Source organism: Podarcis melisellensis (assembly GCF_964234715.1).
Source record: "Podarcis melisellensis genome assembly, chromosome: 9".
Classification (NCBI taxonomy): domain Eukaryota; kingdom Metazoa; phylum Chordata; class Lepidosauria; order Squamata; family Lacertidae; genus Podarcis; species Podarcis melisellensis.
Genome location: NC_138541.1, coordinates 34,712,397 through 34,739,973, shown reverse-complemented (window position 1 = coordinate 34,739,973; position 27,577 = coordinate 34,712,397). Strand labels below are relative to the sequence as shown.

General features: G+C 39.6%; 1 protein-coding gene across 1 annotated transcript in view; it reads right to left on the bottom strand.

The window, feature by feature from the left end:
* NAA15 (N-alpha-acetyltransferase 15, NatA auxiliary subunit) overlaps nucleotides 1–27,577 on the bottom strand; it is a 34,107-nt gene continuing 6,530 nt past the window's right edge. Inside the window, exons 2-20 of the mRNA XM_081926019.1 lie at nucleotides 25,676–25,760; nucleotides 23,552–23,656; nucleotides 22,903–23,060; nucleotides 21,389–21,523; nucleotides 20,676–20,829; nucleotides 17,342–17,461; nucleotides 15,035–15,130; nucleotides 14,117–14,223; nucleotides 12,828–12,900; nucleotides 11,929–12,098; nucleotides 10,567–10,719; nucleotides 9,598–9,726; nucleotides 8,578–8,791; nucleotides 7,509–7,702; nucleotides 6,353–6,461; nucleotides 4,984–5,082; nucleotides 3,421–3,564; nucleotides 1,725–1,822; nucleotides 1–1,418 (exon numbers count right to left, since the gene is read on the bottom strand). Coding sequence (XP_081782145.1) covers nucleotides 1,218–1,418; nucleotides 1,725–1,822; nucleotides 3,421–3,564; nucleotides 4,984–5,082; nucleotides 6,353–6,461; nucleotides 7,509–7,702; nucleotides 8,578–8,791; nucleotides 9,598–9,726; nucleotides 10,567–10,719; nucleotides 11,929–12,098; nucleotides 12,828–12,900; nucleotides 14,117–14,223; nucleotides 15,035–15,130; nucleotides 17,342–17,461; nucleotides 20,676–20,829; nucleotides 21,389–21,523; nucleotides 22,903–23,060; nucleotides 23,552–23,656; nucleotides 25,676–25,760 — 2,544 coding nt within the window. The 3' untranslated portion in view covers nucleotides 1–1,217. The remainder of the gene's footprint in view (nucleotides 1,419–1,724; nucleotides 1,823–3,420; nucleotides 3,565–4,983; nucleotides 5,083–6,352; nucleotides 6,462–7,508; nucleotides 7,703–8,577; nucleotides 8,792–9,597; nucleotides 9,727–10,566; nucleotides 10,720–11,928; nucleotides 12,099–12,827; nucleotides 12,901–14,116; nucleotides 14,224–15,034; nucleotides 15,131–17,341; nucleotides 17,462–20,675; nucleotides 20,830–21,388; nucleotides 21,524–22,902; nucleotides 23,061–23,551; nucleotides 23,657–25,675; nucleotides 25,761–27,577) is intronic.

Here is a 27,577-nt window from a genome sequence, read left to right as displayed (position 1 = left end):
TCTTTTTCAAAACATTTTATTGCATTATATTTGGTACCTTATGTTTGACAAAGGAAATTACATCTGTAACTGCAGGAATAAGAAGCTTGTCTGTTATTGAAAAAAAATCTCGGGCCCGTTAAAAGTTACAAAGTCATGGGCTTGCCTGAAACAACTGAGCAAGAAATATATTCTTAGAAATGTAGGGCTTCAAGTATTACAAACCTGTGACACTGTGGAAAAGTTCCAGAGGTATCTAAACTGCAGCACTTTTTTCTGCATAACATGAACAAGGCCTGCTGAGGTTTTAAACAATTAGTCTCTCGATCAGTCACAAATTGGAAGTCAGGAGTTCCCCTCTTTGAATTTTCAAGCCATAGTTATGTTCATTTATATTTTCACTGTACGTGAAAAATACATGCTGTCTTTTTAATGAGTTGGTGCCACATCACAGTGCATAATTTCATTTGGTTCTTGCATTACAGTTTTAACATGTACAGCCAAATGATGCTGTCATCATGCTCATCTCCTGAACAGCAGTGTTGATTTCTTTTCAAATTTTAATAAAAACAAAGTATGTTCTAACTGGTTCCTTCATTTAAAAACTGTGGTGCAAGAACACCAAACTGATCACGTGCAGTGAATTTCGGAGACACAACAAGCTAATTGAACACCTTATGTTTCGTTATTTTGCTTCATATTTTAAGTCCCAGTCTCTACAACAGCATTATATATGTATTGCAGGTTTGTCTGCAAATAGTGATTCACATTGCATACTTCCAAAGGGTAGAATCATCTCTGTATCAAAATCAGTCAGATGTTAAAGCCCCAACAACTCTTTGTGCTCAGTGAAAAGGATCCAGTGCTAAAACAGCATTTTTGCTGTCTGAGATAGTCATCTCAACAAGACAAATTTAAAGTAATATTTCTGCCACACACCTGCTCCAGTGGGTGTTAAGCCTTCAGATTCCATATAAATTAGTTTAAAATGGGGTATGTAGATAAAGGATACTTTTCAATTTTAGCAGTGCTTAGTTTTTCTTTTAACTGAGCCACCTATATCCAGTAATACGTTACTTTATATTATATACTCGTCAGCAGGATAAAAAAAGTAAAACTTTGAAGGCAACCATTTTTACTCCTTCCATTCTGTGTAGGTTAGAACAATTCAGCAGGTGCGTGACAAAAATATTATACACCAGATACGGTCCAAAATCATTCCACTCCTTTAAAAAAGTTCATATTTCATTGGCCAGTTCTTCAGTTTCTGCAGATATATCTCCATTAATTGTGATCTTCATATCCTCTTCATATCCAGGGGGCATAAAAGCCAAAGCATAAGGGAAAAGCTTATGACAATTTGCTCTGTACATTTCAGCTGCTTCTTTACAGTCTCCAAGGCTACCATCATTCAATGCTTCCAATACCTCGATACAAGTCTAAAATGTGAAAACACAATGTTAATCCTTTTAACAGATCCTGTGTATCAATTCACATTACTGCTAGTTCTGTTTTCATTATTTTAAAAGATTATTTTCTTGCTTGAATGTTTAATATTTACATGTTTCTTACCTTACATTAGAATACTATGAAAAGGATGCTTTTTCTGCTCCCTAGAGATTTTATTAAATATTACAAGTTCCACTAACTGCAGAGCTCTTTTAACCAAGGGTTTGTTGTATCATTTGGAAAAGGTACATCTGATGCTAAGATAATAAATCATTCTGTATATCAGACATATTTACCTGAAGATTTCTGTTTGTGAGGGATTCATCAAGGCAAGTTGCCAGCTCCACAGCTCTTTTCTGGCTAGTAGAATCCAAATAATACACCATTTTGGCAGCTAGGAGAGAGGGGAAGTCATTCAGTTAATCATAAAACTGAAACAAAAAGGCTGTGATCTCTTAAAGTTACTTTCAGATGCGGCCAATCTGTTTTTTGCAAGTGGGCATTTCCATTTTGTAAACTTGATGTGCCCTTTGGGTAGAATAAGGCCTGAGTATGTGGGTAATTGCAGCAAAGCCAATGAGTTTAGGATCAAGATAGGAATCTTATACCCTGGTCTGGTGTATGGAATGGGAAATGAAGTGCTTACTAACTCTCCCTCCACTTTGCTCTATAAACCCTATTACTTGTCTCTAAAGTGTTCTATGAATGGAATGGCTTTCAATTGAGCAGGAGCTCCCACTGACTGAAGTGGCAGAAGTTCTGGAGGATCCCGAAGGTGAAGGGTTTTAACTCAATGGCATAGCAACTGCTTAAATGGACCAAAAGTATATGACAGTTTTCTAGGTCCTAACTTTGCACGAAGTCTTCGTAGCACAAGGGACACCATGGGCTGGGGTGCATTTCCACCAACTGGATTTGTCCGTTTAGAGAAATTCAGGATCCAAGCCTCTATTTGTAAATATGGAAATGTGCATGCAGCACTGAGAGATCACAACCTAAAAAGGTTACATTTTAACTGCAATTTCTTACTTGACAGTAAGAGATAACCTAATCAAAGAAACAAAAGCAAAGTTGCTAATTTTGCCTTATTGTTGTTTGGAAAATTTATAAATGGGACTAACTGCAATAACATCAAACACAGATTGCTACCCAGGGCTTAATGTCAAGTAATAGAAAAGATTCAGGCAGCCTTTTAAAAAAATGGTAAACTGTTACCATTACACAGTCTAAGAATCTACCATGTACAATGCTTTCAAAGCCTCCTTTACATATGTTATGAAAGAATCATCAACCTGCTACTGGGTAAGACTATATAACTTATCTTACTAAAACTAGTATCATAATACCAATATCCCATTACTTTGATAACTGCCTACTACAAAACACTCCTCTCATTAACTAGTTATGCTTAACTGCTAAAGGTAGGATTTTAATTGCATTACTTTAAGGTCTAGCTCGTCTTTGTGCTACTTTTGCTGAACCTGTGACAGCAACTGTGAAAGTCATTTGTTTATGCCACCTCCTTTGCTCAACCACCTCATTATGAAGAATTAGTTCAAAAAATCTGAAACACTAGAATTATAATATTATGAGTCTGTATATCTGTTATGCAATGGAACAGTCAAGACATCCCAGCTCTAAGATGGAAATAAGCAGCAGTGTAATACTGGGTTTCAAGTCACTAAACTTGATTAAAAAGAAAAAATTTGCACAGGGATGTTTATTTTTAATATGAGAGAGCATTCAAACATTTGATCCCTCACATAAAACTGAACATGTACCTTTTCTCTAGTATCCTGACTCTTGACTTTTGAAAGAAATACATTCTAATGTTTCTGGATTGATGAAAGCCGTCTTGCCATAAACTGGCATGAATGCAATTGGTATGGTAGGTAGACAAGATCTCACATGTAGGACCAAGAGTGGTACATTACTAGGCAGCAAAATTAAAAACTGACAAGATAAACTTGGAATATGCAACAAATTACATACCAGATAATCTGTGTGGTAGTGAATCATAGTTCTGTTTAAGGAAAGTTTCATTGAAGTTCTTTGGATTAGTTGCACCAAAAAGCCGATTCATTTCTTGATTCAACACTGTTCTAACTGTTTCTGGTAGATCTTTGCTTTCAGAAACTGTAATGTTAGAAAACACAGTTAACTGCTGCAGAATACGTTATGCTTTAATACACTTATTAAAGATTGTAGTTGCTTCTTCTATTAAAGCCCCAAGATGGGCCTGTCAGAGTTAAGTGAATAGTAGTTTTGAATTTATAGCAGAATGGGAGACACTTAATTCAATATGCTTGCTTTATTTTATTTTTTTAAAAATCAATCATTTAAACTCATGAACTACAGTGGTACCTTGGTTTATGAACTAATTATTATTATTATTAGTAGTAGTAGTATTAATACCCCACCCATCTGGCTGAGTTTCCCCAGCCACTCTGGGCGGCTAAAACAATACAGCATTAAATATTAAAAATTTCCCTAAACAGGGCTGCCTTCAGATGTCTTTTAAAAAGAAGCTAACTGCTTATTTCCTTCACATCTGAAGGGAGGGCGTTCCACATGGCAGGCACCACTACCGAGAAGGCTCTCTGTTTGGTTCCCTGTAACCTCACTTCTCGCAATAAGGGAACTGCCAGAAGGCCCTCGGTGCTGGATCTCAGTGTCCGGGCTGAACGATGGGGGTGGAGATGCTCCTTCAGGTATACTGAGGCCTTTAGGGATTTAAAGGTCAGAACCAACACTTTGAATTGTGCTCGGAAACTTAATCCGTTCCAGAAGTCCGTTGTTAAAACAAAGGTTCTTAAACCAAGGCGCGCTTTCCCATAGCAGCGGGGGACTCAATTTACAAATGGAACACACTAAACAGGAAGCGAAACATGTTCTGCTTCCAAGGCAAAGTTCGCAAACCAAAACACCTACTTCTGGGTTTGCAGCGTTCTTAATCCAAGTTGTTCATAAACTAAGCTGTTCTTAAACCAAGGTACCACTGTACTTTATACTGAGTGACAGAAATGGTCTGTCTAGTTCAGTGCTGTTTATTCTGACAAGTTTTGGTTCTCCAGGGTGAAATTTGATAATTACTTGGAAGTAGATAAGCCCTGCTTTACAATGAGAAACCAAACAGAGTTGTGGGCAGAGCTTTCCTGCATTTTGTCTATCTCCAAGAACACTGCCCCACCCCAATCCCAGCCATTCTTTTCTTTACTGCTCATGTATTTCGTCAACATATTGATTCTAAAAAAACAACAACACCCTAGTATTGTGCAATTTCCTCCCTTCTCTGAAGAGGCCCATAATGATAAAAGGTAGCATACTGAACCAGGCATTTTAAACTTGCAAGTATTATGCAGTAACTGAAAGATAAACTGAGGGAGGAGAGAGAGAAACTGGACAGATCCATGCACTCCTTTTAAAGAAATATCAAAACAAATCAGAAAATGTAATCAATTTTGCTGTTTGTATTTGAGTAAACTGCTCAGAGTCTTTATCAGGTATAAGGTATGATTATAATAGCGTCTGGAATTATGATTGCTAGGTTCATACCACTGCTGAAGAGGTGAATCATACACTCATGGAGCCATGGATGACTAGGGTCAATAGCAAATGCTCTCTTCACAGACTGCAGCATAAGGAGGAATTTTTCTGCAGGAGACAAAATAAATTAGCACAAGATGTTCTAATGTACTAGGGAATTAGACTCAGAAAATAAATACAACAGAAAGGCTCATTATACTTTAGATGTTATGATCAAGATAATTACATTTGAAATTATAATGCTTAGAATAAATGAGATGAAGGTCATTATGTTTATAGGTTCTACATTTTCAGCAGAGGGGTATGTTGTGGTCATGCAACCTATATACCAATTTAAGAAGTTTTATTCAACTTAAATGCAGTGAGTTCTGGGAACTATGAAACCAAATAAGCTGGCTTGGACCTAAAGAGCCTCTCGTGCAAATGGAAAACATTTCTGCTAGTGAGCTGAAGCTTTTCTAGCACAGCAGTCCTGCCTTCTAAAGGCTTCTCCTAGAAGTTGGGGAACCATTATAAACAGTGTCTGATAACACAGATAGTGCTGTTGCACTTAGATCCTGCTTGGAGGCTTCCCAAAGGCATTTGTTTAGTGACTGTGACAAGCTGCTGGACTGGAAAGCTATGTAGGGGGGGAAACGCTCCATTATTATTATGACTGCATTATTATTATTATTATTATTATTATTATTATTAATAATAATAATACCCCACTCATCTGGCTGGGTGTCCCCATGTGTACAGGGCCTTTGGATCAAGACTTAGCTTCGTGAAATAGTTTAACTATGATACGGTATGTTTAGGAAATTCTTTTTTTTATTTATATGGCTAATACTGGAAAGTTATTGGCTTTATAAAGATTACTATTTTTTTCTCATAAACCTGACATACTACAAGAGGCAGCAATGCCTTTTAGCTTGCATACCAAATGCCAAGCAGTGAGAGAGTTAGATTTTTTTCAAAATGTAATCTAAATACCGGACGTCAACATTTCTTCCAGACTGTCAGTTCTGACAATCAAAATTTGTTGATATAGACCACCTTAGGGCCAATGGAGTCCTCAAGCTCTTGGCAATCACAAACAATGCATAAAACAATTCTGCAAGAGAAAAAATCTGTAATCTTCTGAAACATGGTTTCCTTTTGTGCAGGGTTCTCAACTTACAAGAGGATTCTTTGTTTATAAAAAGAACTCCTAAGAAAATAACGGCAACTCATTACAACTGATACCCAAGTGGGGAAGGTGTCTGAACACTCCATCTGAAGGCCCAGTCTGGTATGGAAGAAAACAGGAAGACTTGACTCCTGCTCCTTCTAACATCTGCATGACTCTTGCTTTTGTACACTGGTGTGTTTCCACTTCATTCTACCTTCCACTTACCTTTCCTGAAGTAAATTTCAAAGGCAAAAAGATGGGTTTCTATTTTGTTCTTCACCAAGTTCTTCAACGGAGTTAAAAACTTAATAGCTTCCTCCAAAGGAGCTTCAACCTAAACATGCATATTTTTTTTGGTGACAAAACAGGAAAAAGTTGCAAGAGGAATTTTCAGAAGAACACTTGTCAGACAGAAACACTGCTTTTCCTGACAAACACCAATGAAGAAACTAGAACTTCATTCTTAGTGCCCAATGTCAGTAGAGGAAAGGAGCAGATTTACTCCTGGCCACAAATACAGTCCATATCCCTTGTAAATGGCTGCTATTCATTTCTACAGGCAAAAGTAAAGCATTGCACACAAATCTTGTGGTTTTAAGCAAAATCTGGCCTCCTGGTACTAGATATCCCTGTCACTAAGGCCTGGGCTACACAGGTGGAGCAAATGTGCATTATCTCTATACTGGGTTCCTTACAATATATAAGGCCTTCATTCATACATCCCAGATAAAACAGGTGTATGTGTTCTTATATGGACCCAATTCAAATGCTGATAAACCACAACATTTGGCCCTCAAACTCATCTTCACAGAGGCATGCCCACTTACATGATGCTATATATGAGGCAGGTAAAGTTGAAGCTGAGCCAAAAAGGAGTTTACAGACAACACCAATCAGCTGACAGCTGCTGTCTGCAATACCCTTTGCAAGATGCTTTGAAGTCCTGCTGCTTGGAGCGCACCATGCACAGCCAAAGTCCCAACATCAGTTCCCTTTGGGAACTCCCTAATGCAGTTGAAGGGCCTGAATAAAGTGATTTGGGTTTTGTCAAAGCACTTCCTCCAGTACTTCAAATACAAACTGCTTTTTTAAAAAAAGAAAGAAAATAATGCTGTATTTAAAAAATAGAGAATCTCATCTGCCCCAAGAAGCAGTTCATATTCAAAGCACTTGAAGAAGCACAAATGATTCAGCTGTTTCTGGTTTCATTCTTCAGTGCAACAAAACAACTGTGAAAATGCCCTGACAGAAGCTGCTACTTGTGATTGAGTCAGCATGCAAGAGTCACTTTTAGAGTGATATGCTTTTGTGTGGGAGTCTCTTCAAATAGTTCTGTGTAAATGGTTGCTCAAACACAATTTACATTCCCATGTTTCAATACCTTTGCTAGTTTTTCAGGAATAAGCTCTTCCTTTGGTCCTCCAATTTCCTCATCGTCGTCATCTTTCTTCTTTTTCTGGTTTCGTTGCTGCTTCTCTTTTTCAGCGTTCTTTTTCTCCTCCTCCAACTGAGCCTTTTTCTGAGCCCTCCTCTGCTTATTACGTAGCTTCTTTAGCTCCTTATCTGACATATTTGCTGTACAGAAAAAATACTTTGTTGATTATGAATAGAACGATTCCTTAAAAATAACAAACCCTAGATTCTTGCAGCTCAGGTTATTAATACCATTTTTTAAACAAGTCTTCTAAAATTCCAAATCATGGCCCAAACCTGGATGACTTCCATTAGAAAAGGCATAGTGGCTTATCTATAATGCAGCTTCACCCAGAACTACTTGGATTGCCACAATATACATTTTGTAACTTATCCCAGAAGATCAAGAGAATATGCAGAACCCTTAATTTGTACATTTTCAGAACATGAAGTCCATGTGAATGTATAGTTAGGATGTTTAAAAAAAGTTATTGGATGGCCAATATATAACACTGCAACTCCTTAAACTGTAAGCTATATATTTAAATTTTTGACCTGGTTTTTTTATTAAAAAAATACAAAAAAACAAGCAAGCATAGCACAGCATGCACCTTTTACAGCATCACAACTCCCCCCACCAATTTTGTGTCTCATGGCAATGGAAATGACACAAAAGGACAATATACAAAAGCATAGTTTAGAATCTCCTCATTTGTTTAGAAACTCCTCATTTGCTCCTGGCTATGCTGCTCTGTGGAGGAAACAAGCTGGGAAACAAGACTGCTTTGTGATGTGCAAACTTGGTCTCATGGTTTGTTTCTCTCCAACAAACCATGAGCAAAGGCCAATCTCTGTTCCTCCAAACAAACCACAATCATTACGACCGGCCAGATTCTGGCTTGTTTCCTTTCCCACATGGCACAGTGAGGAGCAGGGAAGGAGCAAGGAGCTTGAGTGTGTTAAACCATAGTTTATTTTAAAGTGCGGTTTAACATTGCATGAGAAATGAGCCATAAAATACTAGAAGCAACTTCTACCTGTGTCAGCCTCATGCTCTTTGTTCTCATCTGTCAGAGGGTTATCATGAAGCTTCAAGTATATTTCTATGGCAATTCTTGCTGCCTTAAAATAAAATGGGTGCTGTCGAAGTACATCTTCTAGCTTCAACAAGTCCACATATGATCGAAGCGTGATTTTCCTCATACAGTATGTGTGGAAGTCAAATTGGTCATCTGTGATTTCTACAAAATGCTAACAAAATATCATGTTATTTAGTAAGCATGGGGAAGTACAATGAGAAAAGTTCCAAAACTAAACTTCAGAACTATAAACAGAATCACTGATAACACAATTGAGCAGAACCCAAAATTTAGCATAAAGAGGCCATAATTCAGTGATAAATCATGCACAACCCAGACAGAAAGTCATGATTCAGTCCCTGGTATCTCTAGTTCAAAAGGCTCTCTCATAGCAAGCCAGGACTGAACCTCTGCGACTCTGAAGGCCAAATTAGATACGGCATTATGCAAGCACTGCATACAGCAGTCTTACATTGGAACGTATTTCAAAAACTAGTGTTAAATCAGAGGCAATTCCAAAAAACAGTTTGGCAAATGAGGAGTATTTCCTATAGGCTCATGTGCTCTCCCTCCTCTTTTCTGTAGTTTTTCATGCTATCTAAATGATGTCTTTGATTCCAAAGAAGGTTTGAAGTGGGTCTGCAAACTGTGGTAACCGTACTTTGCTAATTCAAATGTCATGGTAAGCTCGGGTTAGCGAAACCAAAAACATGGGGAAGGAAACCTGAATGTGACAGGGGAATAGGGAAATGGAACGTACGGTCCCACAGATTCTTCTCCATCATCAAACTATATTTTGGTGTTATGTCTGAATTGAATGCATTATAAATTATGGCCTTAAGCAGTATAATGAGAGATAAAGCACAGCCCATGTTTAGATACTCTTGAGGTTCAGAACAATACACTTAAGAGCTTCGTCATACTTGAATCCCGAGAATGGACCACTAAGAAATATTAAATTGGTCATCAGGTACATACTCTCTCAATTTCATGGCATTTTTTAAGTGCTTCTCCAAATTTATTCATTGCTTTATAAGCTTGGGCACATTCTGTCTGGAACCACATGCACTGCATTTCATTCAAGTTTTCCACTGCTGAAGTCCCTTCCTAGAAAGGAAAAATTAGAAAAAATAAATAAATACAAGGCAAGCTGCTACAAATATTCAGCTTATAAATATACAGTTAACTAAAAAGGATATGCAATATTTTGACTCTGAAAGGTATTTCTAAAAAACGTTTTCGTCTTTCTTACAGCAAGAAAAACATGCTTACATAGTATGGCCAACATTGTAGTCAAGTGCAACAGACAAGAAACAACACATCAATATTGTGTCCAAATGTGAATTTCAAAAATTTGAATGTGCAAGAAGGTCAAAAGTGGCATTCTAGTACACGCTGAACTGCTTTGTTGCTGTGACTGGGGGACAGGTAGGAAAGTCAACGTTTATAAAAGGGAAAACCTCATTTAGAAACTGAAATGCTTTACTTTAATGACAATAACAATTTCCTTCAGGCCAGGAGTAGTCAACTGTGGTGACCTCTGGATGCTGTGAACTACAACTCCCATCAGCCTTGACTGTTGGCCATGATAACTTGGGCTGATGGGAGTTGCAGTCTGAACCACCTGGAGGGGCTAGTTACCCCCAATTCAGACACTGATTTACTTACATACTTTTATCCCATGCTTTGGCATCCAAGTAACCCCTAAAACTCTTTTTAATAACTGAATATGCAGGGTCAGGTATCTGAAGAAGTGTGCATGCACACGAAAGCTCATACCAAGAACTAACTTAGTTGGTCTTTAAGGTGCTACTGGAAAGAATTTTTTTTGTTTTGACTATGGCAGACCAACACGGCTATCTATCTGTAACTGAATATGCAGGGCTGTTCAAAGCAATGGCCTACAAAGAGCACAGTAAGCTAAAAAGTACAGTAAGCCAAACAAACCCTTGTAAATTTGGAACACATTTCTTCTGCTTCTTTTATCAAGTTGGCTTTCAACATGTACTTTGCACATTTGGAGTTAATAAACCTGTCCGCTGTGTCCAGAGCTTGAGCCTCATCCATCCATCTTGCAGCTTCTTTTATGTTTCCAGCATGCTTGAAAAGACAAGACAAAAGTAAGCTGGATAAATGCAGTAAACTGCAGTTTGCCAGATTCAACTCAATGAAAAGATAAAAGTAAGAAAGGTGCAAGTAATATACTCGGTACTGCTCCTCATTAAAACAGGCCGAAAACCATTCCCAACCCTAACAATACAATTATGTTTACTCTGAAACAAAGGTCAAAATGCTCTAGGGAGTTTACTCCCAAGTAACTGTGCATAGGATTATAACTTAAATCAGGGTTAGCCAACATGGTGTCCTCCAGATGCTCTGGACTTCAACCATTATCATGCACAACCATTATCATCCGACAGCAGTTGTATTCTAAAATATCTGGAGGGCACCACACTGGCTACCCTTGGTTGAGATCAGGGCTTCCCAAACTTTGGTCTCCAGCTATTTTTGGACTACAACTCTCACCATCCCTAGCTAGCAGGACCAGTGGTCAGGGATGATGGGAATTGTAGTCAACAACAACTGGAGACCCAAGTTTGGGGAACCCTGGTCTAGATCATCTAAGCCATCCTTTCTTATTTAGTAACCAGTTATCCTTCTTTTTTTTCTTTTTTGGGAAATGCATCCAGATCCTCTAAAATTGGTATCTGAATGCATGGCTTAAGTACCAGGAGACCAGGTATCATTGGCCAATAGAGCAAAAAAGTAATAGATAGCATGCTGTATGATACACTGAAGTCCCACTCTATAACAAAGAGCAGCCAAGTTCTCTTCTGACTTGCAATCCCTGTCAGGCACATTTCCAAGTTCTTCTCTACAACCATGATGAGTAGAACAACTGGTGCTAGCAACAGCTGTATGGATGGTAGCAGAGATTGGATTTTTAAAAAAGAAAACAACAACAACAACCCAGATACTGAAGTTCTGTGCCAGACACTGCTATGATGATTATATACTACCTCCAGGAGCAGAGGTAACATGCCCCTGATTTTCAAGTGCTGAGAAACAGTATCAGGAGAGGAATTTTGCCCAAATGTCCAGCTTGTGGGCTTCCCAGAGGCATCAGGTTGGGAAACAAAAAGCTGGACTAGAGAGGCTTTGGGGCTGATCCAGCAGGGTTCTTTATGCTCTTATGAGCCCTGACCAACAGCCAAATCATCTGTTCCTTCTCCAAATACAAGGAAGAAAAAGAATCAAGAAGGGTAGTGCTACATGGCAAAAGCCTGCTGCAATAATAAAAAGAGTTACCTTATAGATTTTAGCTTTCACAAGGAAGAGTTCTATCAAGGTGGGTGTGCTTTCTATTGCAGCATTTATATATTCCAGAGCTATGGATGGCTGCCCAATTTTGTCATAGTGTTGTGCCAAGTAGTACTGGACCCAGAGTAAAGTCGTTGGAGGTTCTTCTTTACCGTCATCTATTTGGAGGAAATTTCACAGGGTTTTTTTCCCTTTCCATTTTATAGTAAGCTGCACAAGGAAAAACCCAATGGCATGCTATTTGCTACTGACTGCTGAGAAGATATTATATAGAAAGGGGGTGGACTGGTCTGTGAAGCTTATTAAGATACAGATGGTTTAAACTATTCCATTTCATGCTCATACTCTCATTTTCCCCTTTATATACCAGGTTATATAACTTAACTAGAGGTGTTCTACAAAGTACCCAGGTATTCTACAAAGTACACTTCACATCTTAATGTGAGCTGGGCTGAGGACTCTGTGTTGAAGCTGCAGCTCTAACATAGGAATGAAGGGCAGGCCCAAGTCACCAGGTGCAGCTCCACCGCTCAGCTGCATCATGGCCGCATGGAGAAAGGGTGCTGAATGTGAGTATATGTGAGTGATACAACCCTTCATTTAAGCCACTGCCATTTAAGCATGGAGCAGAATGAGCTTGGCTGCCCAAACATGGCTCTACCCATATGATGTAAGGCTATCGGCTATGGCACACCCTGAGTTCAAATGATCCTAAGACTAGATAAGCCTGTGATAGAGGAAACTATGGGCAGGAACAGGTATGGGAGGTGCAGGTGCAGGTGCAAACCAGGCTACATGGATTGTTTGATGCCTATTCTCCACCCCATCCGCTTTCTTTAGGAGCTTATTCCTAGCTACAGAATAGTAATATAACATGTGGCACTCACCATTTGGGTTAAATAATCTGCAGCTTTTCAGAGAGGTTTCATAACCTACCACTAGCTCTTCTATGATTGCCACCTATAGACACAAGACAACAAATAAATAAAGTACCTATTAGTAGTTTAATTCAGCAGACTGCAAATTCAGAGTCAAACCCATCTCCATAAAGTCCTACTTCATAAATACAGTGGTACCTCTGGATGCGAACAGAATCCGTTCCGGAGCCCTGTTCGCATCCAGAAGCGAACGCAACCCGCGTCCGCACGGGTCGCCGCTTCTGCACATGACGTCATTTTGACCGTCTGCGCATGCGCAAGCGGCAAAACCCAGAAGTAACACACTCTGTTACTTCCGGGTCACCGCAGCGCGCAACCCGAAAATACTTATCCCGAAGTTACTTCAACTCGAGGTATGACTGTAGAAGTATAAATCAGAATTGGAAGAATGAAGTGTTCTGTCCACATAAGAGTTTGGTCAGTAACTACTTTTCCAGGAGGGTTGCTTTACTTCCTACGCAAGAAGTGATGGGCTAGGCCGCAGCCAAACATCCCACAAAGTGGACTAAATCCTTCTAAATCGTTCTCTTGCCACTAGGCTAACAACTAGGGCCCCATATTTGACAAAGGAGCTTCCAGATCTTGAACCTATTTCTAGAAAATACTTCACGGTTTAATTGCAGCCGATAGGTTAACACCAGTTACTTTACACTGCATTTTTCAAGGTATGACATTAATCAGTAGTTTACCACAGACCCTCAACAGAAGCCTAACTTGTAATCCAAGAATAAATTACCTAGTCCTACAAAACACGTATCATAGCTTTGCGAAACTAGCCCATCATGATCATCATTTAAGTTTCAGCATGTAAGAGGTCTGTTTTATAGCTTATATTCTATTTCCCTATACACAGGGGCTCAGTCAGTTCACAAGTACTCATATTTCAGATGCACACATATACTGCTTGATTACATCCCAGACTGGGAATGCATTCAGGGCCCTCTGGGGAAGCTGCAAACACACTGGCAGTAAAGAGATTTTGGCCCATGAATATTGTAGGGATCCTGGAACGAAATTGTTGTATCTGTTCTTGCCTTACCCAGAGTCTTTCCATCCCCAACAAATTTACATCCTTAACCTGGTTCTATGAAAATTAACATTCATAAAGGACATTATTGTGAATCTCTACAGAAGTTTTTAGGTTCCAGATAGGCCTGTTCAGCATAAGAAAACATTAGTGTCTGATGGACTTTTCTAAGAGAACATTAAAAAGCAAAGCACACAGATGTTATAATGACCTTTTCTTTATCTTTGTATAGTGATCTCAAAGTATTGAAGACCGGTGGGCAGCCTTTGCTGAAATTCATCCTCAGAAATTTATCCAAACATTCCGTAAATTTTTCACCTACAAGAAAAATGTCACAAATGTTACTTTGTATGCTGGCAAATAAAAAAAGTTTAAGTCAAATGAAGTGCTACATTAATCACTCTCTTTCTTAGGCTAAATTAAGGTGAAGATTAATATCTCCTGCAGTGCATGGACTTCCCTCTTTGTCTCTACATTTCTATGGGGTGGAGAACCGGAACACAACTCTGCCAATCACTTCAACAATGCCCCGATTGAAGCACCTGTGACTCTAACAACAGATCAGTCTTCTCCAACCTGGTATGCTCCAGAGGTTTTGGACTACAACTCCTATCATGCTAGACCCTGGGTGAGAACCCAGAGGCCGAGAAGGATGGTGTGTAAGAAGGAAAATGAGCTGGCATTGATTTCTAAATATTGGTAACTCTGTATTAATGTAACATTTTTATATGTAAACATTTTGTAACTGTGTATTTTTGTAATATTTTGTTTGGGTTATATGTTGTTGCTTCTTTTTGTACACCGCTTAAGAGATATTTTTAAATATATTAAGTGGTATAGAAATTAAATGATCAAATCACCCTGACTTATGGCAGTGCTGGCTCAGGCTAATGGGAGTTGAGAATCCAACACAGCTAAAGGGCAACAGGTTGGGAAAAGCTGCAGTATAGAGACAGGATATGAAAAGTAATCAGGAATTAGGAACTATGCTTTCTAATGTTTAAAGCTGGCTAAAAGAAAGCAAAATTTTGATGCAATTTCTAGGTGGCTAATAACAAGGTGATGCAGCAAGAAAAGGAGGCACTCTAATCTTGTAACTCATTCTCCTAATTGCCAAAATGAAACTCACCGGACAAAAAGTTCAATGGCAGTCTTCTTGGAACTAGTCCCCTTGGGTACTTAGTCCAGGCTTCTTCGTAGATCTTGAACCGTTCTAACATGTTGGCTAGAAGAAAAAAACCATGTCATTTGGTATTTAAGGTGGCCAGTAATTTTCATGATTCCAAACGTAACTGAAACTACATTCACTTGAGTAACTTCCATGGACAAAATCCAGAGTGTCCCTTTTCATACTCCTGGTGCTTGAGCAGTACCATTCCCCCTCCCCCCCTTTACACAGGTTTCACATGCCGGATTGTAAACCGCTCTTGCAATTTCCCTATATTTAAAAAACAGGTTCCTACACTGCCTGACTGTATTGGGGGGGGGGGGAATTCTCACATGAATTTGTCTTAACCCCCCTTTTAAAGCAGTCCATGTTGGCAGCCATTACTACATATTGTACAAGTGACAGATGGCATACTGAAAAGAAGAAACCAAAATAATTTTTGGCTTGCATGCCAGGATTGCAAGGATTGCGGATTGTGCTGCCTTCAAGTTATTCCTCTGACACAAATGGTACATCAGCAGTACATTAACAGTGCCACCTTATTCTCAGGAATAACATCCCTTGACACAAACAGCGTCCATCTGCACGCATGGACCCCCCCCCCATGGTATTGAAAGATGCTTAAGAGTTACAGAAGAACCGATAGGATCACACTCTCTCCCTACATTTCCAATGGGGAAAGGCTGCTTCTGTTCCAAAGGCAGGTCTGAAGTTTGACTGGAAATGATCTGAATAGGATTTTCCAACACCGACTGGAGTTATTCCATCACCACTTGCTCTGCCACCTTGCCGAAGAATACAATAATCTCTCACGCCAAAAGATCTAAATTAGGCTTCTCAACAAGTCCCGCTTTAAGGGCAGTAGAGACAACTGCATCCCTCAATGAGGCATTCACAACCTCCAAGGCCCACATGGACAGCTCCATTCTGACAGAGTTCAACAGCCAGGATGGGCAGGGATCCAGACAAAAGGTAGGCCTTACCCCACAGATCACCCTTTTCCAGTCCAATGAAGAAAACTAGTCCAGTGTGTGTCTTGCTATGTGTGCTGGTCCAAATACAACTGGAAGAGGCCCAAAGTTGTCATGGAGGCCATCAAATCCTGAGCTACCACCTAATAATGTATCTTCAGTGTGAATGCTAAAGTCTCTGAAAATAATCAGCCTTGGGGTCCTTTATACTACACTCAGAATCATTAAGGCTCAAACAACCTTGCTGTCCCTCAAGTGTACACTGGTGTCATGTCCTGAAACGTGGATAATATATTTGGGAAAAGTAACTTACACCCCACTTCATCCAACCAGGTTTCAGTGGCACAAGCGTGATTGATCTATTCTTGCACAAGGGGGCCAGTAACAACTGACTCCTTGTCTTGACTGAGCTGGCATTCAGCAATGGCATGCTTGAGGGTAAAGCAGGTAAACCTTCCCGATTACCAAGATTGGAGGGTGGGCAAGACGGGGAGCAAGTGCAGAACTGTCTTGTTCACCATCCGCTCCAGTAACTCTGCCCTCCACTATCTCTGCTACTGCAAATTTTAGAAAAAGATCTTAAATTCGAAACACACCAGCATATGAATACCCCCTTCCAAAGAATGACAAATCTATGAGCTTAAAATGCAGTGTTGGATTTTGAGTCTGGGATAGCTCAGTTGGTAAAACATGAGACTCTTAATCTCATGGTCATGGGTTCTAGCCCCACACTGGGCAAAAGATTCCTGCATTGCAGGGCGTTGGACTGGATGACCCTCATAGTCCCTTCCAACTCTACAATTCTATGAATACAATCAGCACATAGTGCATAGACTGAATTGTTCCAAGTGTTCCCCCTCATCATCGACATAGACAAGACCCAACCTGATCACACCTGAAGAACTCAAATATGCAATGTTGAAAAAGTTGTGTTGACCTCAGTTTTATACTACTATGAACTTCTTAGAAAAGTGAGACATAAATGGATAAAGAAAGAAATGTACATTAACTCACTTTTAATGAAATTCAAAATACACTGCAATTCTTGAAGCATAGCCTACGTAAAATGAATTCCTCTCCCATCACTAATTTGTGTGTACGCTTACACATAGAGCACTTCTCAGCCATCATACACACGTTTTCTTCCAAAAGGAAAGTAAATTCACCGCAATTCAGCTTGCTATGAAAAGTAACTGAGGATTATGACAAAATATATGCTCCTATCACATATAAAAATCAAATAAGGGCTTTGTTATTTACAGGTTCGCACCTAACTTGGTGCAGGCTATATTGTTACCTGGTTTGAGTGCCTTTTCTAAACCTTTGTAATAAGCCCAGTTTTCAGGATTTCTTTCTTGCAATCCTCTATATATCTCAGTGGCTTCTTCCAGCCTGCAGAGTTGTAACAGAAGTTCGCCTGTTAAAAATGCAGAGTTATAAATCAACCGTGAGAGGGTATTTAATATATACATATCTATATACGGTATATTGTGCCAATGAAACAATGTTTTTCTAAGTATCATGGAGCTAACCTTCAACATGCTACATTTCCTACTTGTGTAGAGCCCTTTTCTATCAAGCAAAGCCTATATACTGCCACAGGCAAGGGATTTACTTGTCTGAAGCTACTACAGAGCATATGCATTGTTAAGATACAACAGTTGTCACTAACAAAAAAAATAAAAATAGAGTCTTCACAAAGTTGCTGGATAATATCTAACAGACTTCTGATTGTCCAAACAGAATAGACCTTTCCCCCCTCACCCCCTGCATGCCCCCAATATTTGCTATCGTATTTTGCACCAATGTAACCTAATATACTTTTGTGTGAAGGGCACACAGACTACCAATATGCTCCAAATTTTTATTCAAAGTAAGAAGGGCCTGAAATACGCTTTAAAAAAATAATAAATCTAACCAAGAAATATGAAGATGCTGAATTCTGTACTTTTGAGGACTGGAGGAGATGAAAGTCACAGCAACAATGTACAGTGGTGCCTCGCAAGACGAAATTAATTCGTTCCGCAAGTCTTTTCGTCTTGCGAGTTTTTTGTCTTGCGAAGCACGGTTTCCCATAGGAATGCATTAAAAATCAATTAATGCGTTCCTATAGAAACCGCCTTCAGACCAGGTCCGGGGACAGTCTGTCCCCCGACCTCTTCTGAAGGCTGGCGGGGGGCGAATGTCTTTGCTTCCCCCCCGCCTGCCTTCCCGGGACAGCAGAGACTTCTCCGCTGTCCCGGGGCGATCTTAAAATGCTGGCGGGCGGCAGCGAACGCTTCGCTGCCGTCCCCCAGCATTTTAAAAGCCCCCGGGACAGCGGAGACTTCTCCACTGTCCCGGGGCGATTTTAAATGCTGGCGGGCGGCAGCGAAGGCTTTGCTGCCGCCCGCCAGCATTTTAAAAACCCCGGGACAGCGGAGGAATTCTCCGCTGTCCGGGGCGATCTTAAAATGCTGGTGGGCGGCAGCGAAGGCTTCGCTGCCGTCCCCAGCATTTTAAAAGCCCCCGGGACAGCGGAGGACTTCTCCGCTGTCCGGGGCGATCTTAAAATGCTGGCGTTTCTCTGCTCTCCCGGGAAGGCAGGCAGGGGGGAGCAAAGACTTTTGCCCCCCGCCCGCCTTCAAAAGGCGTCCGGGGGCTTTTAAATCGCCCTGGGACAGTCCCGGGGCGATTAAAAAACCCCCGGGAAGGCAGGCAGGGGGGACAAAGACTTTTGCCCCCCCGCCTGTCTTCAAAAGCCCTCCGGGATAGCGAGAAGCGCTTCCCTGCTATCCCGGACTGCTTTTAAAATGCTGGCGGTGGGGAGCAAAGCCTTTCGCCCCCGCCGGTCTTCCTGGACCTCTTCTGAAGGCCGGAGGGGGGGAAAAGGCTTTGCTCCCCACCGCTTGCATTTAAAAGAGGTCCCTGGAGATTTCCCTATGGGCTTTCTTCTTGCGAAGCAAGCCCATAGGGAAATTCGTTTTGCGAAGCGCCTCCAAAACGGAAAACCCTTTCGTCTAGCGGGTTTTTCGTCTTGCGAGGCGTTCGTCTTGCGGGGCACCACTGTATAATATAGTCCTGCTAAGGTTTAAGCCAATTATTATTAAATTTCATTTATGAATCATTTCCATTGGGCCATCTCAAAGCATATTACAATAAAATGACACATTACATATATAAAACCAGTTAAAAGCAAAACATTAAAAAATATAGAAAGTTTAAATCACCACCACATATGGAAAATCAATTCACATTCAGGACAGGTACCAGCTGGGATAAAGATTTTAGAAAACTTGTTGAAAGAGCAATGTTTTTAGCAGGCACCAAAAAATAAACAGATAAGATGCCTGTCTGATATGCAAATAGGAGAGCAGGCACTGCCACACTGAAAGTCCCAATGGCTATAGCATGTGGAATGGACCTCCTGATAAGATGGTTATCTGCAGGATGACCTCTGCTGCAAAATATAGCTATTGTTTGTGTATGTTATCTGTGAGAAGAAGTGCACTTGTATGAGAACATCTGCCCTTTGTTGTTGGGACTCAGCTCTTTCATCAAGAATTCTACCGAAGATATTCAACATAGAGTTAGCAAATCATTCCACCAGTGAAAGCATTTCTGTTCTCTTTTCACCCCTGTCCCTCCAAGGTGATGTTCTGGGGTTCTGCCAACCTCTCCCCAGAGCTAATGGGGGGTGAGAAGGGGAAGAGGCCCCATTAAGCTAGTGGAAGTCCTTATGTGGGCTTCTACTGGTGGGGCTCGTTAATTAATTCCCACCCTATGTCGTATTGCTATTCTATTTTTGTGAAAACACGAGGAACAAATTTTATATCACACTGTGACAACTAAAGCATTTTGTAAAGATTTCTCTAAATGCATTCAGCTGAATGTGTCTTCATATATCCACCATCAAGCCAGTAATCTCTATTCAAATATGGATTTGAATAGTGGACAATGTTGAAAGTTTAGGAAGAATTAGCCATGGGCACTACCACAGACTGTTAAGAATTCTTCCTAAACTTTTAGAATTGTACATTATTCAAATCCGTATTTGTATGAAAAATATACTAGAGAGTATGCTGAGATAGCATTTGCCATGGACATAATGCACACTCTAATAGATTATTTTTCTGCCTGTCGAAAGTTAAATATTTCATTTTTCTAGGGCCAGAACCAATGACAGTGACAGCGGAACTCTTTTATCAAAGACAGTGTATTTTTCTTGCCTCAAAGTGTGCTGAGGAGCACAACACTATTTTGACACAAACAGCATTCCAGCCACACACAACATAAGTGAAACAATTTATTCCAAGAATACCCAGAAAAAACATTGTTTAGGTTTCAAGGAAATTAATGTATAATATATTCAATTAAGTTCAGACTTAAGGCCAGCTAGCCTCCAATTTTTCTTGCTTCCTGGTTACAATACAAAGTCACACCCACTTACCAGATTGTTGACAGCCTTTAAAAGAATCAACTCTATTATTAATTTAACATGTAGAAAAATATATAGCAGTACCAAATTAATATATAGCACGCTTTGAACTTGCCAATTATGTAGTAATTGTAAGGCAACTTATTTCGTATTCATTTAATATTTCTCGTTGAGAACAGGCTTAGAAACAAGAGAATCCTATTGGCTCATTTACCTTTAGTTTCTTCAACTGCTAATTTGTCACAGATTTGCTTTTCATAGGTACTAAGATGGTCCAAAGCTTCCTTGTATAGTCCTGCTTCCCGGAGGACTTGATTTTGATACAAGAGTAGCTCACTATACTCGTAGTCTACTTTATCAGGAGATGTCTGCATAGGTAAGAAAACACTTCAGTATTCATCCTTTTAATGTTAGCATTGCAACCAAAACCCCACATAAACTGATCAGGGTGACCTGTATGAGGAAAAAGGGCTGACCATCTGGATTGTCAGATGTGACCCATATATGTACAGGAAAAAAGAGGGAGATTTTGAACTGGTAATGCCACCTGTATGTGGCTCTTCAATCTCCCAAACATTGTCCTTTGCTGAATCAAGATAGCACATGTACCAGCCAAACACATGGTTGGCATTGGTAAACTCTGGTTTCACCTCAGATCGTATAAATCTTTCGCCTTTTACTAAAGATGGTTGGCATTGGTAGTTCTGAAAGACACAATCACTTATGGGAGGATGGGAATACTCAATCCATGCATGTTTTCTACTTTTGGATGATAGATGACATCAACCATCAGCTCCATAGGGAGAGTCTGATAGGTAAATGTTTTTACCTAGCCCTTAGACACACAAAATATTATATTTTATTCTTCATTTTCGATTCTGATTATTTTAGCTATATACAAACTTGGTTTGTTTTTTTTAATGATACCTGTTGAGTCTTCCTAAATTCCTCCAAAATCTTTGCTGCCATTTCATAGTCTTCCAGAAGATGATAAGCAATCGCATAGCCAATCCATGATGCTCGCTGTGCAGGTCTAAGTTGAAGTAACTGATATCTAGTTTCCTGCATAAATGTAATAAAATGGTAGCTTTCACATTCCAGCCTTCTGGATTCAGAACTAAATCAAAAGTATTAATCAATAAATCAATGACAAGAGTTCAAAATTTAAGGTTTCAACATATAAAAACCTTTATATACATTTCGTACAGAACCTGTGAAAAACAGTTTGATCAATGTGACTATTCCAGACCTGAACGGTGCTGATGATAGAACTAGTATATTTTTGGTAGTAAATCCTGAGCACTATCAACTATGGCATCAACACAGCTAAGGATAATAATGACTAAATCTGTGTGGAACTCAGCAATGAGATGAGTTAATTGCAACTTGTACAAAATACTAATACTTGACAACTTCACTAATATCTCAGGTTTCTAAGACACTAGGAAGAACAGCTGTTGAACTACGACACAGAAATGTAACTCAGAAACCATTTTAGAAATAAAAACAATGCAGACAAAATAAGGCCATCACATTTTAGGATTGCATTATAAAGGGAAAAGGTGGACAATTCCTTCTGCAGAACCAGTGTACCTATCTTGATCTTCCAGATCAAGAGATGTAATAGTATTACTCTATTCTGCCTTGGCCAGACCATAGCTGGAGTACTGTGCCCAGTTCTGGCTGACACAATTTCAGAAGGATATTGAGAAGCTGGAACGTGTGCAGAGGAGGGCAACAAAGATGATCCAGGGTCTAGAAACCAAGCCTTATGAGGAATGGTTGACAAAGTTGGATATGTTTAGCCTGGGTAAGAGAAGACTGAGGGGAAATGTGATAGTCATCTTCAAATATCTAAAGGGCTGCCACATGAAGATGGAGCAAGCTTGTTTTCTCCTGCTCTGGAGGGTAGGACATGAACCAATGGCTTCAAGTTACAAGAAAGGAGATTCCGACTAAACATCAGGAAGAACTTTCTGACAGTGGAACAGACTCCCACAAGAGGTGGTAAACTCTCCTACTTTGGATGGTTTTTTAAAGCAGAAGTTAGATGGCCATCTGTCATGGATGCTGCAGCTGACATTCCTGCATTGCATGGAATGACCCTCTGTATATCTTCCAACTCTACAATTTTATGATTCTGTCTTTGATCATCTGAACCTAGTTCTTCTACAAGTCAGCAGGCAGAAATGTGCATTATTCTAAGCACTTAAGAAAGCACTAGATGAAATCATTTTGTTCTCAACTAAATCCGTACCACATACTTTGGTCCACGGGATCACGAAGAGTCAGAAACGACTAAACGACAACAAAATCCCTACCAAATTATTAGGGTAGAAAACAAGGCAAAAGGGTTTTGCTCTCTCATACTTTTCATAGTTTATGAACTATTTAGAGTTACTGCGCTTGTAAAACCTTCCTGAGGCTTGTTCTTGACTTACCCTGTAGCCTTCAAGATCCCTCATTTGAATTTGTAGCAGAGAAAGGTCCCTCAAAATTTGGAGATTGTCCTTATCCCATTTCAGTGCATTTCTATAACATTTGATGGCTTCATCATATTTCTTGTCTGATCGCTGGAGGAGGCCATAGACATGCCAACCTGGAAACCTCAGTTAAGGTCATCCGTTTTGCAACAATTGAAAATGAGAAACAACTCATTCAACTATTTCCACGTCTGTAAATGCCTTTCCCCCCTCAGCTAGAGAAACCTATAACTAGTATACCAATACAAACTAGCATAATACTTACAATGAAATATGTGTAAAGCTCCTCGGAGTATTAGAAGTCAGCACTTAAATACAGTTAATTATGCGGCCCAAATATTTCTAAGACTATGCTGTTCAGGCACTCACTTGAATCTGGTCTGTAAATAGAATTAGTAAGGTACATTACAGAATAAAAGCTAGGATGGTTGCTCCAAAGGCTGTAATATAACTGTTCAAAAAGTTTCAAGAAATGCCTTTTAGAAGGTACATAATACAAAGGGAGAGGCTACATTTTATGTTCTAGTTTATATATGTTTTCTATTTATTTTTTATTGCTTATCATTTTCTTTGTCTGCCGATCTAATGTGCACGTTGAAAAGGATACAGACATGACTCTTCAAGTCATTTCGTAGGCCCCTTCGCACCAATTCATATGCCTCTTCTTTTTTACCTAGGCAGTTTAGCGTTAGTCCTTTCATAGCCAGGGTTTCTAAAAAGAAAAAGAAAAAAAAAATCATTACCAGCTGTGCCAAGCCATAGTAATAGTAATACATATTTTGAAGTTTTATGAACAGAGAAACTGGTAGCAGAGACTTCTATCAGTAGATTTTGTTTTAAATTCCAAGCAGCATTTCTATAAATCTGAAAGCAGGGATATGCCTATTACACAGAAGTGCTTCTGCAACTTTAAGAGCAAATCCCTTTTCTGTTGGAAGATGCCCTTAATTTTTGTTCAAACAAATAATTCCTTACCGATTGAACATTTAATTGTAGTAGATTCCCAGAAGGGTAACTGTATGTGCTATGACTGGCAGGTTTCAGTGGATCTTAATTGTTTCAAATGTGCAGGATCTCAGGACCAATTTATCTCTCCGCAAAAGATCTGTGACTGGATGTCGTGCCATACCTTTCTTTTATTAAAAGCAGTGGGATATGGGATGGGGCATGTTTTGTGTGGAAGAGAAGAATGGGATAAAATTATTTACGGTCCAATCTTTTTAGGATGAAAACAACAAAGTGTCCATCCGCAGGCAGAACCACACACCCCAAAGTCGGCTTTGAAAGGTTGGGAGACTATCTAGAGCAGATGTTGGGAAAACAGTGGGTAATAGAGAAAGGAGAATTCCTATGCCTGATCAGAGTCTATTTGTGCGACTCTGGATATCACCCACAGGTTTTTAAATCTGTATTTTAATTGTGCTTTTAATTTTAAATTGCTTTTATTGTTCTATACTGCATTTTAATTGTTGTATCTGTTTTGTAAGCCACCAAGAGAACTTATTTCATGAGATGGTAAATTCAGTTAATAAATAAAGTTAGTGCTCCTTGGCATAGATTCCCAATACAATTCCCTCCATCCCTAAACCTGCTGTGCTTAATTAGTTAGTGCCCATTTTCTTCTCTGCAGCTAATAACAACTTGGGGCAAAGGGTCAATTTGTATCATGGAACTGACATTAGGGATGGGGAGTGGGGGAGAGGACTCATCCTTCAGGTAGTGCCAGATAGGCAACAGCATCTGTATAAGCTGATTCAATAAGTTTAAGATAACTCCTGAAGAAGGAACTTATTCCAAACCTCGTTGCGCTACAATAAACATTCCAAGCTGGCACTGATAATTTCTGCATTCTTTTTGTTTCTTCTGCCTCCCTCCTGGCTTTGTGTGTGTTCAAACACACACAAAGATTGTGTGGGGCAATCTCAAGCCAGAAGGGCTTTAAGCACAGTGGTACACCATGACCTGTTGCATGCAGAAGGCCTCAGGTTCAATCCCTGGAATCTTCAGTTAGGGCCAGAAGAGACCCCTGCCCAAACTACTGGAAAGCCACTACCAGTCAGTGTTGACAATACTGAGCATAATGGACTAATGGTCTCTGACTCAGTATAAGGCAGCTTCCTATGTTCCTCTAAGCTAGGAAAGTAGGATGTTCTACCTTAGCATACCGCCTCTTCCCAAAGTCACCCTCCCCAACCCCACAAGCCTTGAAAACAGAAATGAGTTCGGTTAGAGTAGCAGCCAGGGAGAAGGGATTGTGGGGATGTAGGCAAGACTGAAGAAGGGTTCAGGGCCTGTCTCTTCTCCATATGCAATCACCCACTCCACTTTCTGTATTTCAGTGCCGAATGCTGTTTCAAGGCAGTTCTGTCACCATCACATCTACTACCACTTTCAGTTTTTCTTAGCAGTTTACAAGTCTAAGAAATGTTCCAACATATCATGAATGTGGATACACAGGAGAATAATTGCCCTTCAATTACAGACCTTTGTATACTTGCCAAAATCATTTTGGCCATTTTTCAAAAGGTCTTTCGATTTAGGCTTTGTTTTCATGACTGGAATGAGGCTGAAGTTTTTTTAAAATTCAATTTCATAATTCAAATTGAATTGTAAACATATATTGCTACCCAATCCAAACCATAAGGATGAGGCAAACTATAAATATAAGCCAATTTTAAAACTTAACATGTTCAGAACCAGTACTTGTTTATGTAGAAGTCTGAAGACTCACCTCCATGTTCTGCAAACTTTGGATTGGAAAGAATTTGTTTGCAAAATTTCAAACCATTTCTGTACTGTTTATGTTCATAACACCTCTGTAAAGACAAAAAAATAAATCCAAAGCAACTGTAACAAATGTGATAGAAATAAGCTACACTCATAAACCCTTAACCATGTTAAGCAAGAATGAATCCAACCAAGTCATTACATGAGCAGAGCAATTTTTGCTCACGCGGCAGAAGTTCCCCTCCATCCCCTGTGCACCGCTACATCCAGCCAATTTGCTCTTGGGGAGTGGGTTGAGAAAACCAGATTTGGGGGTGTTCACAGGGACAGGAGAGGGAGGGAAGTGGCTTTGTGTGAGCTAAAATTGTTCACTCATGCAAATATTTTGTTGGCTATAACTTAGTGTTGAAGGGATACGTGGGTGGCAGGTTTAAACATGAGGGATCCCATTAGTCGCATGTGTTAACAGTTTCTAGCACAAGTATTTCTGCTCTTATTGTGTTCTGTATACAATTAAAGGTTGGGAGAAACAAATTTCAGGAGTAAAGAACATGATTCTTCCAAACACTTCAGCAAAATGATAAATAGATATTAGTAAGAAGAAAGTTATTCCTAGTCTATTCCTGAAAATGACTTGCCCCATTGCAATTCACTGTTAAAAGCCCAATGATTTATTACACAGGTAGTATATCATAAAGTTATTGACAGTTACATCACAAGTTTTGCTTTCATCGCAGAATGTGATTGAAGATTTCATTTTTCTAAAAACTAAGGAGAATCAAAATAAGCAAAGTATCTTCTAGAGCATTAGTGTTCACCATTTAAAGTCCAAATCAGAAACCTGGGAATGTGGGGGGCGGGAATGAGTCACCGCCAGAATCCTAACTTCATGTTGTTAATTGCCCTCCTGGCCCCCAACTTTTTGCAAGTTTTAACCCCTTCCATACAAATTTTTGTTCATTGTTCACAATATAGTCAAGTGAAAAATCATTTCTTGTTGAAATAAATTCCCTATTGCTATTGAAATGCAAATTATGCAAAGAAATCATGTATTTTCGCATTTAAAATTTCTATCTGTTGATTTACAGATAAGAAGCCATCTCATTTTAAGCGAGACCACTGGTCAGTGCATCCAGCACAGCAACATTTAATTGAAGAGCCCATGTCAGTCCAAAGTGTCAGGTACTCAAGATTCTTTGGCCACATTTGTACATCACAGAAAATCAGAGTTTGAAGTTAGTGTGTTTCAGACAAAGCATTGTTACTATTAACAACAGTTTGTCAGTTCAGGTGGAATGACAAACAGCATTTCCGCAGAAATGAAGCTTCTGAGCTTATCCTCCCAGCTATATAACAGGAGGGTAGGGTAGAAGCAAGTGAGCCTGAAATTCACATCACATCAAATTATGGTTTAAAGTGTGAACTCAGCCAGTCTCTGGAGATGGCATGGGGAAAACTGGGACTTATATATGGCAAAGCACAAGACCTGAGTTATGGCTCATCCCAATTGTATAAGTTTCACAGTAAAAATAAAACTGTCCACATAAGAGTGATAAAACAGCCATAAATGCTGCATGCTAAGTAGTATGCAGCCATATTGAATGTTAACTAACTTATCTTAAGAACCAACTTTCTTTTTTTAAACAACAACCCTCAAAACTAATTTACTCTTGGGGAGGATGCTACTAAAGAACTTAGGTTATTCTACATACACATGCTTGGGAAAGTATGTTCGTTAACATACATTTCTGACTAGATTAAGAGACCCATAAGTAATTTCAAAATCATTCTGAAGCTCCACATTTTCTGAATCAATCGAAGTCCATCTGTGGCACTATCAATAGTTGTTCAGCCCAAAAGGAACATTATTGTCTATGTATTATAAAATTTAATTAGAATTAATGTA